This window comes from Pundamilia nyererei, unplaced genomic scaffold, assembly GCF_000239375.1.
Source record: "Pundamilia nyererei isolate P.nyererei 1_Seehausen unplaced genomic scaffold, PunNye1.0 scaffold00253, whole genome shotgun sequence".
In the NCBI taxonomy this organism is placed as follows: Eukaryota; Metazoa; Chordata; class Actinopteri; order Cichliformes; family Cichlidae; genus Pundamilia; species Pundamilia nyererei.
This window is the reverse complement of record NW_005187654.1, coordinates 617,921-636,070: the sequence shown is the minus strand read 5'-3', so window position 1 is coordinate 636,070 and position 18,150 is coordinate 617,921. Positions and strand designations below refer to the sequence as shown.

General features: G+C 39.7%; 1 protein-coding gene and 1 long non-coding RNA gene across 2 annotated transcripts; both read right to left on the bottom strand.

The window, feature by feature from the left end:
• Window positions 1-1,592: 1,592 nt before the first annotated feature.
• On the bottom strand, window positions 1,593-3,029 carry LOC102213340 (uncharacterized). The gene is made up of 3 exons (XR_312180.1): window positions 2,951-3,029; window positions 2,445-2,534; window positions 1,593-2,367 (listed from the first exon to the last, which is right to left on the bottom strand). It is a non-coding gene; the product is annotated as an uncharacterized LOC102213340 (long non-coding RNA).
• Window positions 3,030-4,800: 1,771 nt separating this feature from the next.
• sncgb (synuclein, gamma b (breast cancer-specific protein 1)) lies at window positions 4,801-17,655 on the bottom strand. The gene is made up of 5 exons (XM_005749723.1): window positions 17,229-17,655; window positions 13,556-13,597; window positions 11,557-11,684; window positions 8,671-8,712; window positions 4,801-7,190 (listed from the first exon to the last, which is right to left on the bottom strand). The coding sequence occupies exons 1-5, from the start codon at window positions 17,347-17,349 to the stop codon at window positions 7,182-7,184; spliced, it is 342 nt and encodes a 113-aa protein (XP_005749780.1). The 5' UTR covers window positions 17,350-17,655; the 3' UTR covers window positions 4,801-7,181.
• Between the last annotated feature and the right edge of the window lie 495 nt (window positions 17,656-18,150).

Below are 18,150 nucleotides of genomic sequence, written 5' to 3'. Positions count from 1 at the left end.
TATATTATTTGAATAGTATTGTGTCTTTGTTTGGTTTAAGAAATTAGAAGATGTCAAGAGATTTATTCTAAAAGACACTTCTTCAGCTGAGAGTCTGAAAGGTAGAAACACACTGTAGTTTTTACTTGCAAGGGCGGTCACAGAGTGCTCACACGAGAGTGGGGGCCCTGTGATGTGCGCGCTCTGTTCTTGCACTTGTCTTTATTTATACACAAGAAAAGTAATACAACAGTGAATACGTCTATTCATAGACAGAGGAATGTTAGTGCGTATGTATGTGTGTATGCAGGTGTGTGTGTGTGTGTGTGTGTGTGTGATTCTGAAGGACGCGGCCCCTCTTCTTTTTTTCTTTTCTTTTTTTTCTTTTTTTTTTGTGTCCTGTTTGGATCTTTAGCCATCAGAATTGTTGTCTTAAGGCCAAGAAAGATGCCAAGCGGATTTATTTTACCAAGTGGATCATCATGGCCTTGCCATATTGGTCCATTTGATTGACCTTTATTATAATTATGAATTTATTTTATTTTCAGTTGCTACAAACGGGACAGACATGACTGGGGGATAGGACAGGGAGAAAGAATGAAAGAAAGAGAGGGAGAGAAAGAAAACCAAAGGGGAGAAGAGACTGTGAGAAGGGGGAAAGAAAGAAAAAAAAACAAACAAACAAAACAAACAAAACACCTGGGTCACCTGTATGGAGAAAAAAACAGAAGAGAAAGCAAACAACAAAGAGCAACATAATAAAAAAAACAGCACCATCACAATAAACTAGCTAGCAGTAGATATCAGTAGATACTAAATAATAAACGATATTGTGCAGCACGCAAGATAGACAGCGCACAATGTGCTTTGAGGCAGCAACCAAGAAAGCTGTAGTCCGTGTCTGTGAACACCCGTGTGTACACCTGTGTGCATACCTGTGTGGATCAGCATGCTTGCATTCCAAAGGTTTCTCCATGTAACGATCTGCTAGGGAGTGTGGGGAGCCACAGTCCCGTCCTTCAGGGTATGAAGCAGGTATGGAGGAGATCCAGGCCCCAGATATCCAGGCCCCTCTTCTTTTTAGGGAGCGCAGATAAAAGTGTCCAGCTCTCCTCTTCCTGGTAGGAGTGAAACTGCATGTTCAGTTATTATCGCTGTTGGAAAGAATTTATAAAACAGAAACAAGTCTTGTAGTGGACAACAGTGTAAGTCATAAAAAGGTCATCATGCAGTATTCTATCACATGTAAACTTATATCATTAACAGCTTATACTGACTACTAAGTACAATTTTCCATTGACAGAAGACAACCAGTCAAAAAGCCACTGCTCTTAGTCCAGCCTCTAAACTGCTGTCATTATAATTTAATTTTATTGGTTGTTTTGAAATGTCATTATATGGAAGCTCCTTTTCCATTAAGTCAACATGTATCCCTCATATACAAAAAATTTCGAGAGAAGGATGTTGGAGCTTCTCTGTATCCAGACAGAAGAATCCATCTGGAGTATCTAAAACACTCTGAAACCTGCACTTTTAACCCTCGCAGATTACTTATAACAAGTATGACTGAAAATAAGGAAAAGAAGGAAATGTTTTTTTTTAAATGTTTTAATTTCCAAATTTATTTTGAACAGGTGCAGTGAAGCAAACAAAAAGTAAAAATTTCCAAGCACAGTAAATCAAATGTTTACACATATTATCTTGTCAATTCAAAGAAAAAAGAAAAAAAAAAAAACCCACAAAACTGCAAACATGCTTCACAACAGACAGCAGTTCTGATTTACACTCTACAGATAAGGTTTGATAACATAATATTTCATTATATGTGAGCTGTGGAAGGGTGGTGCTTTTTAGAGGCAAATCACGACAACAGTTGCTTCAGGACAATGTATATTGTAAGGTGAAGACCTTGCAATAACACAGAGAAAACCCCAACAATCACATGACAACCAATGAGCAAGGTTGTAGGTTGTTTCGTTGTTACTTTTTTAATGTCAACTCTTTCATTTTTTCATTTAGGTCTTCTGTTTTTTGATCTTCTTGCTTTACGTTAATTTTGACTTTTTCTCCGAACCATGTGAGAAATTCACCCCTTTTCTCATTTGAAACATGTATCACACATTCTCCATTGCTGTGTAACATTATGGTGCTTTTGTCTGTGTCATATTTGTAAGTGATTATTGTTTCAGTTTCATCACCAAACTCCTCTTTTATCCAGTTTCTCCATTTTTCTGGATCTTTAGTATAAAACTGGTATTTATCGTCTTTCGATTTTCTTTGATTTACAAACAGCTGTTCGGGTCTGCGTGCTCTTTCTTCCTTTCTGAATTTCTTTTTTTCCTGCTCTCTTGCGCTTTCATTGGGATAGACATATGGTTGAGGACTCATCTAAAAGAAAAGATAAAAATTGCATGAGCACATTTATTTTACGCCATATCCTCAGAAATCTTGTATGCAGTGCTCACAGTTCCACTGGTGTTTCTTGTGTTTTCTGCCATTTCTTTGAATCAGTTAACTTGGTTTGAAGAAGAGTCGACTGATCCCACAGCGGCTTCCTGAGTGCAAAGACAAACCTTGATCATTTGTACCAGATATCATATGTTCTGTTATTCAATCTAAGCTGCACGCAAGTCATAAAAACAAACAAAACAAAACATGAATGAATAACAGTAAATTACCTGAGCTTGCACATCCTGGTGTCTTAAAGTCTAAATAAATCTGTTTCCAATTAAAATTGTGCTGGTTGAAAAGCTAGTATTAATAATTTGTTTTCCAACCCTGTTTACCTTTTCCCTCATAATGATGCCCGTGGTTACACATTTACTGTTTTCAGGTGTTCCCACGGTAAACTTTCAAATTCAGGTTTTTTTTTATCCTCTATTATTTTCAGGTTATGATGTCATTAAAGTGTTTCTGAGTGTAAAATAAACAAACGGAGAGTTAAAGACATATAAAAGGATCTGTTACTTACTCAGTTTACTGCTTCAGGCAGAGTCTGTGATTCTGCTGTTTCTCGAGCGTAGTCCAAGAGAAATGACCTGCTGACGGCTTCTTTTCCCCTTTTATACTTTCTCCCTTTTTTTTTATTTATTAAATTTTTACAAACAGCCAATCATAGAGCAGAATCAGTGTTCACCAGGGACTGCAAATAAATACAAAGAAATGTGTTTCTGTAAAACAAGTTAATCTTTACCTTCATACAGTTTAACCAAACACACACACACACATTAAAGTTTATTGAGTATTTTTTGCCTGCTAGTTGTAGCATGTTTAATACTAGAGGAGGTTGCCATGGTGAAGTGGGAAGAGTTTTCTTCATATTACATTGAGATGTTTGCGCCGTACAGGGTGTAAGATGACCCGAGGGATGGACTGAAGAGCCAAAAAGGAAGTTTAAACCACCACCCTCAACTGTTTGGACCAATCATGTTAGCATTCTGTTTTTATGACACATAGTAAAAGTATTTACTGCCCGGATGTGGTGCTCTTTTCTTCGTTTGGGTCTCCTGAGCAAAGGAAGAGACATGGAGTCGTTTTGAATCAATAAAAGCAACCAGGCAGTGTGAGCACTGCTGCTAGATAGACTTATTCTGCTGTACTTTAGTACTTAAAACCCTTTGTACATCGTGCCTCATCTACCCTGATTCACATAATCACTTTTTTTTCTATGCATAAGCGCTTTCTATCTAAAATTCACACACATTCTCTCTACAATATATCAGAGAGCAACTTGGAGTTTATTGCTTGCCCATGGTGTTCATTAGGTGCACACTCACTGTTAGGTTCTATTCAATGATGTGAATAAGGGTGGCATGTTGGTGCAGTGCTTAGCAGTGTCACTTCACAGGAATGTGGAATTAAGTGAATGTGGCTGTAGGATAAAATGCTTTGGATGGTTACCAGGATGAGAAAAGCTCTACACATGCATTTAACACTTCTAGGGCTGGACTTATGTATTCCATTATTATCAGGATGTCCTAAAAACTCCATAAAAAAATCTTTATTTGATCCAAGGGTTCTGATGAGGACTAAAAAAAGAGCATACTTTGCCCACACTGGCTTCATTGTCCCTGTTAAATACAGAATTGGATTTAAAATCCTTCTTGTCACACACAAGGTCTTGAATAATCAGCCCCATCTTATTTTAAAGACTTCATAGCACTGTATCATCCCACTTCTCTCTCAGACTGTGTGTTTTGTCCCTATAGTATTTAAATGTAAAATGGGAGGCAGAGCAACTCTTGGAGCAGAGCAGCTTCTAGTTTGGAACAGGTGGCCCCAAATCCTCACTCAGGTGGCCCAGGGGCTTCCCATGATGCACTGAGTGTTTCTTCTTCACTCACCTTTACACATTTCTCTTCCACAGCATGTTTTTATCCTGTCTTCCTCCTCTAACCTCAACCAGCAGCAGATGGCTGTCTCTCTCTCTCAGCCTGATTCTACTAGAAGTTTCTTTCTTTTAAAAGGGAGTTTTTCTTTTCTTCGATTCCGCTTCCTGAAGAGCAGTTGTCTAAGCATTTCACTGCATATCGTACGGTGTATGACTGTGTATGTGACAAATAAAATTTGAATTTGAATTTAATTTGATTTTCTATGCCAAACCGTTGCTCATAGCAGAGCATCTGACTGTTGGGCTTTTTCTGTTTTGTCTGTTTAACTGAAGGATTCTGGCAAATATAAAGCAACTTGAGGCAACTGTTATTATGAGTCAACGCTATGTAAATAAAATTGAATTGAACAGAAAAATTCCCGTGGCCTCGACTGCAAGATCAAAATTAATAAAACTTTTTAAATTCTTCAAACAAAACTTGACACTGTAGCTGGATTTCAACAAAACCTTTTTAATTTCATTGGTACTGTTTAAAAAAATCAGCGAGTCTGCTTTGATGCCAACTTAAACTTGGTGTGTGAACCGTGTTTGTGTATTTGTGGAGGGATTCGTGGTTGTGTGTGTTTTTTAGTGTGTACTGTGATGTACACGTGTGTGTGTGTGGGAATGTGAAATTGCTTGATAAGGCAACATGCAGTCATCAGTTTCCATTGGCCTCAAAGTAAGAACACACAAACCAGGTCCAGACACAAACACACACACACACATTTTGCTGGCTGAATCCGTTCTGTGTTAGCACACACACGTCCACTCTCACATACAGTACATGTAGACACACAGTTTTGCAGGGCAAGCAAGCTGTGCAACGTGTCATAACACTGAGTGACAGCAGAAAGAAACGATCTGATTGGTTGAGACAGTTGAGGGGTGGGAGCTTCACAACAGTCAGATTTAGATTGTGTGAAATAAAAACCATCCTAAAAGCTACTACATATCCCAGAATTCAAGCTGTGCACAGAACTACACATAAAGCTGGTCTAATTTTTAAACCCAAACCTTCATTATGCTCTTTTAACGATGAATTAATAATAATAAGAATATTTTCAACTGCAATACAAACAACTGACAAATGTCCCATCTGCTTGTTTCTCTCGATGGTTTGCGAAACAGTGTTACAGAGACTAAAAAGCAGCTACACAATAGCAGAAAGTGATCTTATTTTCTCCTTGAATAGTTATTTTGAACATTTTTCACACTAACCAGTGCAGATTTCTTTATGAGAATTACCCTTGAAGAAGTTACGTGTCAGGCTTTTGTGATGTCTTCCAACTCGGGACTACCTGGAGGAAATTTCTTTTAATTTGGCACAATCATTCACTTTAAGTCAAGCAAGAACTGCAGCTCATTTAAGAGTCAAAGGTAAAATTCACAATCACCATACAAAACTTGTTTCTGGCATTAACTAAATAACTCATTTAATAACTACTAATTAAATAACTTCTATCAAAGTTCTACACAAATGTGAAGCAGAATTAAATAATGAAGGTGTGATACTTGACAAAAGCTCTTTTTTAGGAAACACTATAAGTGAGGGATAAATATAACCTGCAAGGTGACAATTGTAGTTATTTTTTTCTCTGTATGTAGCTTTCTTTCGAAGTTGCTGAATTTTCTACAGATCAATCAATTTTAAATACAATTCTGTGTTTCTGAAACAATGCCAGTCAGCTTCTTTAGTGCTAAAAGTTGTTCACATATGAAGTCATTGTTACAATGGATGTTGCTGAGGTCTGAACTGCTTTGGAAAAAGGACATTCTCGAATTTTAAACTAAAATTATTATTATTACTTTTATTTTTGCGGGGAAACTTCCCTCTCAGTCAAATCTGATTAAACCTAAATCCTTAACTAAGTAGTTCAAAGTAATAAGAGCTTTCTTCTCATTAAGTCTGCTTTCTCACACCTCAAATATTTAAATGTTATAGGAGTTTCTTTTAAAATGTTGCCTTTGCTTTCTCATGCATCACATGAACACATTTCAAGCTGCTGCTCTGACAGATGAATATTGTCTATTGCTTCCACTGTATTAACCCTAAACAAATGTTGAGTAGAAACACACACTAAGCCATTCAAAGCAACACAGAACAGCTGCTACTCTAGATTTAACACGTCACGAGTCATTCTACACATCTGTTCATGCAGTCTACTCTAATTACTTCACATGTAACTTCAACATCATCAAAGCACATTTTCCTGCACAAGCCTCTGGAGATTTGTTCTATACAGCATCAGCTACACATGCACACACATACACGAGCTAACACTGGTACACAGACGCACTGACTGCAGCTCATCCACCCTCTCATGTCTTGCCTCAGTCGCACACTGTGTTATTGTTCACACCCAGAATTGTATTTCCCCCAACTGTGACTCATTCGCCCAAAGTGCGAGTCAGTGCCTTAACGGCATGTACTGTATGTGAGTGTTTCATGTGTGTGCCGAATGTTGGTGTGTTTCTTTTTTGTGTGTTTGCGTGTGAGATTTTACTATGGGTTCATGTGGCAGAGCAACAACACCAGGATCATATCAGGACACCACTAACACACAGATGAGGCGGGGGTACGAAAGCTTCAGGCTGCTTTAAATTAGAGGGGAGGAAAGATGGCGGTGAGGACCACAGGGGGAGGCACCGGGGAGTGACGAGACTGAGCGGGGAGAGAGGGGCGGTTGTGCAGCATCCGGAAGAGTCTGTTTTAGTTGATTTTGGTTCCATAAAGTCACAAAAAAATATTGTTGAACATCTGGAGTCTGGTACAGCGAGGCAAAGGGGGAGGCGAGGGGCAGGTGGAGAGCACGGGAGGGCCTGAAGATGACTAGTATCCCTGGAAGGGAGGAAAGAAGAAAAACATAAAAACACAAATATCAACAGTGGAAGACATTTTTTATATGTATAACAGTAAAAAACATCAAGCATATGTTAAAGATCATAAAGCAGTATTCCTCTTTTTGCTACTTAAAATTTCCATGCAATCATATTTTAGATGATTAGATTTAGAGTTTTGCATTCATAGTTAAACATGAAACCAGCGGCTTCAAGCATTTTTCTGCTTGTGACTTCTTACTTTAAAAGGGCAGCCAGAAATCCTCATCATATCTGTGCAATCGCTGATTTGTTCACAGCAACACCAAACAACTTCCTTTTAAGATGTCCCACCTGGTTTCAGTGTTTTGCTGTCATTATAAACTTGCGTGCTTCTCTTTTTCTGCTAATCCGGTTTGTGTTTATTTAAGCCTTGGATTCTGGAGACTGGTACACAGATTCTTTAGGTTAGATTTTATTATTGTCTAAATTATGGTTTTACTCAATTTGCAAATTACTAAACTGACGTACAGTAGCAGCTTGATCCTTGATAGTATAGGATATGCAACGTGATACTGAAACTTACTCTAGTGCATTTAAAATGAGAATGGATTCCAACTGATCTGCCTATCCATGCATTTTAAGAACTGAAAATGCATTTTAAAATAATTTTGTCTTAAAGCCTGGAGATGTGTACAGTAAAAACCTGTATAAACTAATTAATCTGTAAGTTGTACGGTTTTGTTTTGAAATCTAGAAGGCTGCTTTGTCTAACTTCTATAGTTCATCTCTTCTCAACACTAGCAGCTCCACGTTAGTTACCACTAGAAGAATCATAGACTGTATATAAAAGATCAATGTGACCAACATGAAATTATCCATTGGTTCGGCCATTACTCTTTTTGTGTTTTGAAAGTAAATGTGAGAAGAGAAGAGATGATCAGGCTGAGAAATGCAGGGACATTGTTATATATTAGCAACTTGTAAATCGCAATGGAGGCCCACTGTTAGGTTTTGTATTGTTGATTGTCATTTATGCTTAGAAATATCTACTTATATATGCTTAGAGTTTTATAATTAGTTGTAGATTGGTAGAGGTTTGATCCTTAATAGTCTGCAAACTTTGTGTGCACACCTACAGGAACGGCGTTTGTCCGGTTCTCTCCCGTGCGCGAGAAACATGAAGAACTTTGCCTACTTCGTGTCTTGCTTGCTGTGTAATTATATTGTCTTCAACGTTCCAGCGAATAGGTTCAAGCTACAAACCTATCACCCACCTTCAAGCATACAGTGCTTTATTGTCTGTTTGACTCTAACTGGGATAAAACTAACATCATGTTGGAAAAAAACGAAGATATGAAACTAGCCATTGAGTCTCATCGGGATCATGGAAACTGGAAACTGGAAAGAAAATCCTCTGTATAACAAAGGTGTATGTGACCGCTTTTAATGTATGTGTTTTTAATAAAATACATAAAATAAAAGAAATTGTTTCATCTTACCTCTCCTCCTTCCCCGCCCTGCTGCATTCCTCCATATTCTCCCTGTGGGAGGAGAAGACGTTAATGTGGATGGATTATAAACACGAGAGAGGTGGCGTGAATATTTCAGCAAGGATCAAAGAATGAACTGATGGCACCTCTAATTCAATAAAGCAGTTACAATATTTCCAAAAAGCATGCAGTGGCATTGAAAGAGCTCTTATCATCATGCGCATGATTTTTCAGGAAAGGGAGAGTCAGTTAATTAATTATAGCTTTCTAAGATGTCAGAGGAACACTTTTGCCTACAGGCTTCTGATGCACAGGCCTTGCAGGGAAGCAGTTCAGAGCATGCCATAAGAATATTCACTGCCTTGTCTGATGTTCTATAGATGTGGCTTAATGTTGCATAGACAAGCTACACGGTTAGAAATGAATTTTAGTATCACTGGAGCCTAAAGTACACAACTTAGTGAGCATGAGAGGAAAATGTCTCAAATATTCAGAGGAAGAAGTCAGAAAGTTATTTTTTATGTTGTATTACAACTTGGATTTTTCCTGGAAGCATGAAGGGTTTAATCCAAAGCCCCAAATGATGCAGGAATAAATTCAGGAAGCCTTACAGAAGCTTCTGTTTCTTCCCTTTCCTCCTGAAGCTCACTGAGTTTGTTGTACACTATTAACTAACGTTCACGCAATCCAATACAAAAGGGTTTCTACAGATTGTGTACACCTAACAGACTGTTAGCATCATGCACAGTATCCCCCCCCCCCCCCCCTAGCTTTCCTAACCCTCCCGATTTCTTTATGACCTATGACCCCAAAATGTTCTGTCCAACTGGCACCTCGTATACAGGCTCCTCCTATCAGGGAAACAAAAATGAGACACAAACAGCACAAACAACAAAATGTGAGAACAGTAACACAAAAACAAAGCACAAGAAAAAAAAGCACTGGCACAAAATTATAACAAAAGAACAGCACACAAAACACACGACAATAAAGACATGCAGAAAAGACACAAATGTTAAATGCAAGAACATCTAACATCTGACAGAGAGTTCAAAGTGTAAGAGCAGAAGGAGGACGATCAGTTTCAAGAGCTCCAAATGACATTAGTGGTAATTCAAAATTTTCTTATACAAGTTGTAATACAAGTTTATTGCAAATGTGTCACAGTTATATGTATTTTATTATTTCTTTGCTTAAAAACCAGCAAACAACACAGTGATGACATAAATAATAATTGAATCTGTAAATACACTCAACAAAAATATAAACGCAACACTTTTGTTTTTGCTCCCATTCCCCATGGGATGGACGTAGAGACCTAAAATTCATTCCAGATACACAATATAACCATCCCTCCCAAACAGTGGTCACAAATCAGTCCAAATGTGTGGTAGTGGGCACATCTGCTATATTGAGATAATCCATCCCACCTCACAGGTGTGCCACATCAGGATGCTGATCTGACATCATGAGTAGTGCACAGGTGTACCTTATACTGCCCACAACAAAAGGCCACCCTGGAATGTGCAGTTTTGTCTCACAGCAAAATGCCACAGATGCCACAAGCAATGAGGGAGCGTACAATTGGCATGCTGACAGCAGGAATGTCAACCAGATCTGTTGCCCGTGCATTGAATGTTCATTTCTCAACCATAAGCCGTCTCCACAGGCGTTTCAGAGAATATGGCAGCACATCCAACCGGCCTCACAACCGCAGACCTCGTGTAACCACACCAGCCCAGGACCTCCACATCCAGCAGGTTTACCTCCAAGATCGTCTGAGACCAGCCACCCAGACAGCTGCTGGAACAATTGGTTTGCACAACCAAACAATTTCTGCACAAACTTCACGGATGAATCATGGTTCACATTGTTCAGGGCAGATGGCAGCTGAGAATGTCCCAGTTCTTGCATGGCCAGCATACTCACCGGACATGTCACCCATTGAGCATGTTCAGGATGTGCTTGACCGGTGTATACGACAGCGTGTACCAGTTCCCACGAATATCCAACAACCTCGCACAGCCATTGAAGTGGAGTGGACCAACATTCCACAGGCCACAATTGACAATCTGATAGACTCCATGTGACGATGTGTTGCACTGCATGAGGCAAATGGTGGTCACACCAGATACTGACCGGTTCTGGGTCCCCAGGCCCCCAATAGCGCAAAAAACTGCACATTCCAGGGTGGCCTTTTGTTGTGGGCAGTCTGAGGTACACCTGTGCACTACTCATGATGTCAGATCAGCATCCTGATGTGGCACACCTGTGAGGTGGGATGGATTATCTCAATATAGCAGATGTGCCCACTACCACACATTTGGACTGATTTGTGACCACTGTTTGGGAGGGATGGTTATATTGTGTATCTGGAATGAATTTTAGGTCTCTACGTCCATCCCATGGGGAATGAGAGCAGTAACAAAGGTGTTGCGTTTATATTTTTGTTGAGTGTATTAAGTTTAAAAATTTATAATTTTTTCAGGCTGTGGAAAACTGGACAGACAGAAAAATCCTCTCACAAGCAGATGGAGCCACAATGAACTTAATTTACTTAGAGCAAATAAATGTAATTAAAGTTTCTCAACAGAGTGCTGCAGTAAAGAAATCGGATTTCTTGGGTGTCCTGCAGTTGTTTGATGTGAGTTCAGGGGAAATGTCTCCATCTAGTGTTCAACTTCAAACTAGCATTAAAGATCAGTTTCAGACACAATTTAAATGTGCAGCTGACACTTTGTTCAGCTCAATCAATCCCTGATCCCGTTTTAAAAATGAAGTTTCCAGCATTGTTACTGCAGGAGAACTCTGGTTCCCTTCTAGAGCTGCAAAGATGCTAATGAGGCAAACCTATGAAGAGTGTTGGTGCGACCCATAGTAACCATGGTAACTAACCTGGTTGACCAGCCCGGTTGATGCAGCAACGTTCTCGACTCCCTCCACACCCGCCTGCGCCACCTCGTTGGCTCCTGCAACCGTTGTTTCTCCGACGATGTTGGCCTGATCCACGGTCCTGTTGGCCACTGAGACGTGGAGAGCAAAAGGGGGTTAGTGTGTAAACTGCACTGTGAGAAAACGGTCCTGATTTTCACCTCAATGTGAAAATCTGTGCAAAGCTCCTTCCAGGACTTTGAAAAGATCAGATGGGGATGGGACAGGAAATCAGAACACTTGATCAGGAAAAGTGGTATGCAGTGTAGACAACACATTCAGATTAGTGTGTAACCATCTGCCCTCATACAGGTGTATTACCTGCCAAGTAGAACTGTAAATAAATATTTACACCTTTTTTCTCAAGTAAAATTCATAACCCTGCTAAAGTAACCTAAGAGTACAAAGGTTTTAGCAATTAAAGTACCTAAAGTAAATGTACTCATTCTACAGTGTTACTTGAAAATAGTTCATTATTCTCTAATGATTTATTAATGTGTGTTGTAAGCTATACAATAAAATACATTATATCACATAACATAGCTTTTTATTTCAAGTACTGCAGAGTAGAAGTAGATGGTATCATAACAAAGAAGTACCTAAAGGATAAGCTTGTACGTCACTTGAGTGATGTGAATGTATTTTCCAGTAATATTTATGCTATAATCCTATTGATGCTTTCATCTAAGAGTGTTGGGCATGAACAGTAGTCTACCACAGTGACCCTAACTTTAGTGTGGAGTAGGCTTGGGCAGTGCCACCTCATGGCCCCCCCTATGGAGACACCCCTGAAACTAAGTTGATACATTGGCCTCATTAGAAATCACAGAAGAGCCTTTTCACATATATAATTTGCTAAACCAGCAAGATAGTGTTATTCACTTTTATTTTCTTTATAAAAAGCAAAGTTTAAAAACATCTTGAAACCTGAAGTTTGTCTTTCACACACAAATGACGCTGTATAAGAGGGTCCAGAGCAAACAACATCAGCCTGCTCAGTGGAGGACAAAGTGAAGTCTCCAGATCCTTTAGCACAACTGTAATGTCATTATTTAAAGTAATATTAAAAGTAACAGCACTAAACATTAAAATCCTTCGGTAAACATCTTATTTATTTTTTCTATATGACAGTTAAAGCTTTATGCAGCTCTGTTATTATCTGTATGGATTAGAATAAAATCAGGATTTTTCTTATTTCTACTTGCTTATTATTTTAGTAATAAGCAATGAACCACATTTGGGTCACCTGGAAGAGGACACCTGGTATTTAAACACATTTCTGATGATTGTACCTCTAAACATGTATCCAATGAACAGTTTATTTGTACATACTGCTCTTATTTGATTTATACCAAAATTCAATATTTATGCTTTTCATATCTTAAATTTCTAGATACAAAAAAGAAGTAATTTGAGAAATCAGATCAGCATCTACACAGCATTTAAGCCTTTATCTGTTCAAAATAAAAGGTTATCATCATCATCATCATCATCATCAACATCTGCACCTGCTAGTTGCAAAATCAAATTGAGTGACACATACAGTAGGTGGCATCTGTGCTTTATCAGAAATATTTTCAAACTTTATTTATGTATTTTTTATTTTTTTCGATTTTACTAGAGAAAAAAACTTCAACAATGAAGATTAACTGACGGTTAACCATCCCACCTACCTATGTTACAAAACATACCCTTGTAGCCATCTGGGACTCTATACCATTCAAGTGTGACTAAGAGCTCCTTGTTCTAAGAACCAGAGTGTTTCAGCACAGTGCTTAAAGGTGTAGCCATGAATTCAGTGCTGAAGTATGAATATATTCGTATGTTGTTTTTGTAATAAGAGAAGGGATCATAACGAACTCTTTGGGACAGCAATCACTTCATATTCAGACAACAAACCTCTGCATTCTGTTTCTATATTTATATGATCTTAATAGTGGCTCAAACATGCAGCTTTTCTTACCTGTGTTTACTGATGACACCACTCCCTCCTTTGTCTTACTCCCTGCAGACCAAAAAGGAAAAACAGACTCATATTCATGTACATGACTCATGCATGTTTCCTGTAAAATAAAGAGACACATTTCACACGCCCTGTTTGTCCTGTCTATGGTTTCTTTCCTCAGTAAGTAAAACAGTCAAATGAAACATAAACTATATAATAGATTTGTATTAATGAATAATGTAGGAATAAGAGCAATGAGAGTTACATTATTAATAGCCTAATAGTAGCACATTTAATACACCAGTGCATTAAATGTTGTCAGAGAAATATCATAAAATGTTGACGGCAGATATTGCTTATGTATTTTTGGACATTTCTCAGCTGCTGTTGCCCCTTTAAACTCTGACATAACATTCCCAAGAGTCTCAGCTCAGCGTGATCCATTACTGTTTCTAAAAATACATTCACAGACCTACTTTTGCTCACAGTTTTGTCAGTCTGACTGGTATGTTGTGCGCTTTCCTGCGTTCTCAAAGGGTTTTGCCTTTTTAATTTTTTTTTAGTAACATCTGGACTGTTTAAAGATCCTGTTATCTTTACCACTAGCTCTAAAAAAGCTCCTTTCACTTGGAAACATTTTATTTAATTGGAAGTCATCCTGTGAATGGGCTGCAACAGCCGCACGTCTCTGCGTGTGCCTTCCTGCTTTCCAGCCCTGTGCTCATTACAGTATGATCCCAGCAGATTAAATTGTGGTTATGTAATCTGCCAACGTTAGGGATGACAGGAGGGAAGTATCCGAGCTAAAAGATAAGAACAGTAGAAAGAGTGAGAGGAAGGTAAAAAGGAACTAATGGAGGAAAGGAAGGCTACATCTGCAGATGAGTAAACTGACTGCACTCTTTTTTATAGTCACATAGATGCAGCTGCTGCCATTTACAGTGTCCCACATCCACTCAGCCTTGCTACGTTCTGCTTCCCTCCATCTTTCAGCACGTTCTCCGTGGTACATGAGCCACGTGCGGTATACTGAGCAGTACTGCAGTACAGCTCATCGCAGGCTGCAGTGACACAGCTTCTTTCTCAGTCAACAGGGGGAGCCCCCCTCCCGAGTGTCACTGCACGCCGTGACTATTTCAGCTGAAGAGCTGATCTGCCTGTCACCAAACAAGCCATGCCTGTGAAAGAATACATGACTTCTGAGGAAACTTTGCTTTATGATTTATCGAGTAACTCATAAACATCTTTTTGTAATAACGCCGATTCCAGCTGAAGGTGATGCACAGGACACAGCTGATCAAATGACAAGAATAAGAACAAAAACTCAATTGTTGAAATAATCCTTGTAATAAATTATAATTCTGATAGGAGGCATGCCTGAGTACACAAAGACGGCATGGATTAGAGCGTTTGAATGCATTTTTACCCATTATGAAATGATGCGTTAAACACAGAGAAATACAGCTTTTTTTTCCAGAGGAGGATTTGCGCTTCAGCAATCCTGATGTGGTGAAAAATCCTGTTAACTGTGAATCCTTATGTGCTCTCAGCTAAAGAAAGATGCAATTTTACACACCTATATATAAACAACAACACGCTGTATTACCATATACATACAAATGAAGAAGGAAATTCATATTCCTTCTTGCAAATACATCGTGTTAAATTTACAGGGCAGAAAAAAAAATCATGCTAATTGATTTCTTTCTAAAATAATTGCTATGTATGTTGGTATATTTTCATATTATTGCAAAAATAAACACCTAGAATTTTTAGATTGTGTATTTTTGATTTTTCATGAATCTCTTTAAACAAAAAATTGTAATGAAACCATCAGTGATTACCAAAACACCGAATTAAATCTTATAAGCAAAAATAAAGGGATTGATGAAATCACATGAAGTTAAATCTCTTAATTAAAAGTTAAAACTTAAGTTTTGGAGCTGTTTTGCGGCAGAAGCTTTTAAAAATAAATTAATAAATCACTGAGCATGTTGCTGTGTTTGTCCAGGTCTGGCCCATGTGGTGGAAAGCAGGCGTGTAAACCTTGATACTGTGTACTGACAGCCACATGCTGACGTAGGCACTCTGCTGCAGGTGGATACAGTGAAACCATTGACACTCTTCACTGATCACATCCCCTCTCCCCCTTCTGATCCTCCCCCTGTGATCTACGTTGTTCCCTCTCTGTCTCTTGCTTCACTTTTACCCTCTTTCTCTTGCTTCCTTGAGCTTGTGACCACTGTCTACTTCCTGGAAGATCCAGGGTTTCTTTACCCAGCAAGTCTCAGCCCTCTGTCCCAATGTGTCACCTGTCTTTCTCCTCCACGAGCCACGAGACTACAAGCTCAAAGCTTTTGGTGACATAACACCCCTCCCTTCATTTTTTTACCCCCTCTTTTCTCTCTCTGTCTCTTTTTCCTGCATCCCTCCATTCTTCCATGTCTCCCTGGGGTGGGTGTTTTGTGAGCTGTGGGGGGTGGAAGGAAGGAGCACTCACTGGGAGGCCAATCCTGCTGCTGTGACGCCACAAACTAACACAAGCACACAAATGTTTTTGCGTCCAGCACAAACCGATGAGGGTAGAGCGTGCGGGAGAAGGAGGGTGGGGGTGGGGGTGGAGGGGTTGTGATAGAGAGAGAGAGCAAATTGCTGCAGTGCTCAAATGATCCTTGCCCTAACTCACCCCTCCCTCTCCAGCTTGTGCCGTTGACTTTCCCTTTTTTTTTCATCATTATGATTAAAATTTTGTAGTTGCTGCATGACGGTCAGACAGAGCACTGACAGGATAGACAGCAGACAACGATGGAGCCCTCCACTCTGATCGTTCCTCACCCACCCTCCTTACTTTTGCACCCCCTCTGGCCTGTCCCAGGTGGTGTGAAAGCCTGCTGCTTGGGATAACCTTGAAACGTGACGCAGTGGCAGCTTGAGTTATAATTAAAGTGCAGGAAACAACAGCATCTGTGCAAAGCACCCGAGGTAAAATATAAATGAATCATTTTTCTTGGGCATTTAAAATTGTATTTCCTCTTACACTTACATCATCTTGCGTCTTGCTGTGAAATGATTCTTTTTAAGTGTTTAAATGCTTTTTATAACACTTTTCTAAATATATTTTTTTCTTTTAATTATGAATGTAGGTCAGCTCTATTCTGTAAATTTAATTAAAAAAAAAAATCAGATAAATTGACACTCTGGAAACCAGTCCATCACTGGACATCCCCATCCAAACTGCTTCACAGACCAGTGATTTAAAGTCACGCTGGTCAGGTGATGAAAGCCCGAGGAAGCGGCGTCACAGAGCTCTGCAGTGACCTCCTTTCCCTCCTTTTGCTCTTCTCTTTTGCTTTTCTTTTGCTTTCCCCCCAAACATCCACTGATCACTGTCCTGCTGCAAAGCTGTAACCCTCACTGTCTTTTCCTCGCTGTTTCTCACTGTCCACCCTCTGGACCCTGCACCAGTCCTGCAGCAGTATCCCACCAGCACTCACTCCATCCCCTCCTTCCTGCCTTCTCTTCTCTTTTTCCTCCTCCTCCTCTCTCTGTTCCTCTCACAAGTCTCAGACATGGATCCCAGATCATATGATGCAAAAAGTACATGAAGTAATTCCACATATAGACCAAAAAATGAGTGCACCTCCCCCCCACAACCCTCCAAACTCTTTTTGCTGCATGATATGTTACATACCTACATACATTACCCCCTCCTTGGTCTTAGCTGCTGCTTCCTCCATGCCAGCTTTGGTCTTCTCTGCGGCGGCCACCACCCCCTCCTTGGCCATGGAGAACCCCTTCATCAGTACATCCATGTTGGGCGATGAAACAGTTGGGCTCCCCTGCTCCAAATGGGCCTGGCTGGTTGGCTGGCTGGTGCTTACAGTGAGCGTGCAGAAGTGATGCTGTGAGATGTCAGAGTGTGTGGCTGGGTGAGTATGTGTAAGTGCCTGTTTCCTGGTGGCTCCTCCTCCCTTTGGTGCTCCAACAGAGGGCTGAGAGGAACACACAGCAGGGCTACAGCACTCAGACTGAGAGAAACAGGAGGGAGGATACAGCCAATATGTAAAAAGATGGGGAGAGGAGGAGGAGGAGAGGCAGCCGGATGCTGCAGCATTTTCAAGTCATGCTGCAACCCCGCCCCTTTAGTCATCCCTCCACTCTCGTCCATCTTTTCTTCTGGTGACTCTCTCTCATGCTCAGCTCAGCCTCTGGCTATCTGTTTGCATATTTTGATTGGCACGCTTTGCTCTGGGCACACCTTTGTAGATGCTGAGGCTCTATGCGCTGGTTACTTAACCGACAGATCCTCTTGTCAGATCATATGCATCCTTAAATTTTGCAATGTAATCTGCAGTTGCATCACAGAGCTTGTCCCAAACATTTGCTTCCTTTGTTTTTAATTTCTTAGCAAAATGTTCTTAGTTAATACTTTATTTATATGCTTTTCTATTCTTTTTACTTATAGTATTGCTGTTTATATTAATGCTTTGCCATCAGCTCAGATTTTTTTATTTTTACCACTTGAGCTGAATCAGAATGCATTAAAAAAGACAAAGGGAGCATCTACAGCTATTTCTGTGGTTGTGATTGGAGAGAAATTGCTTTGTCATCTT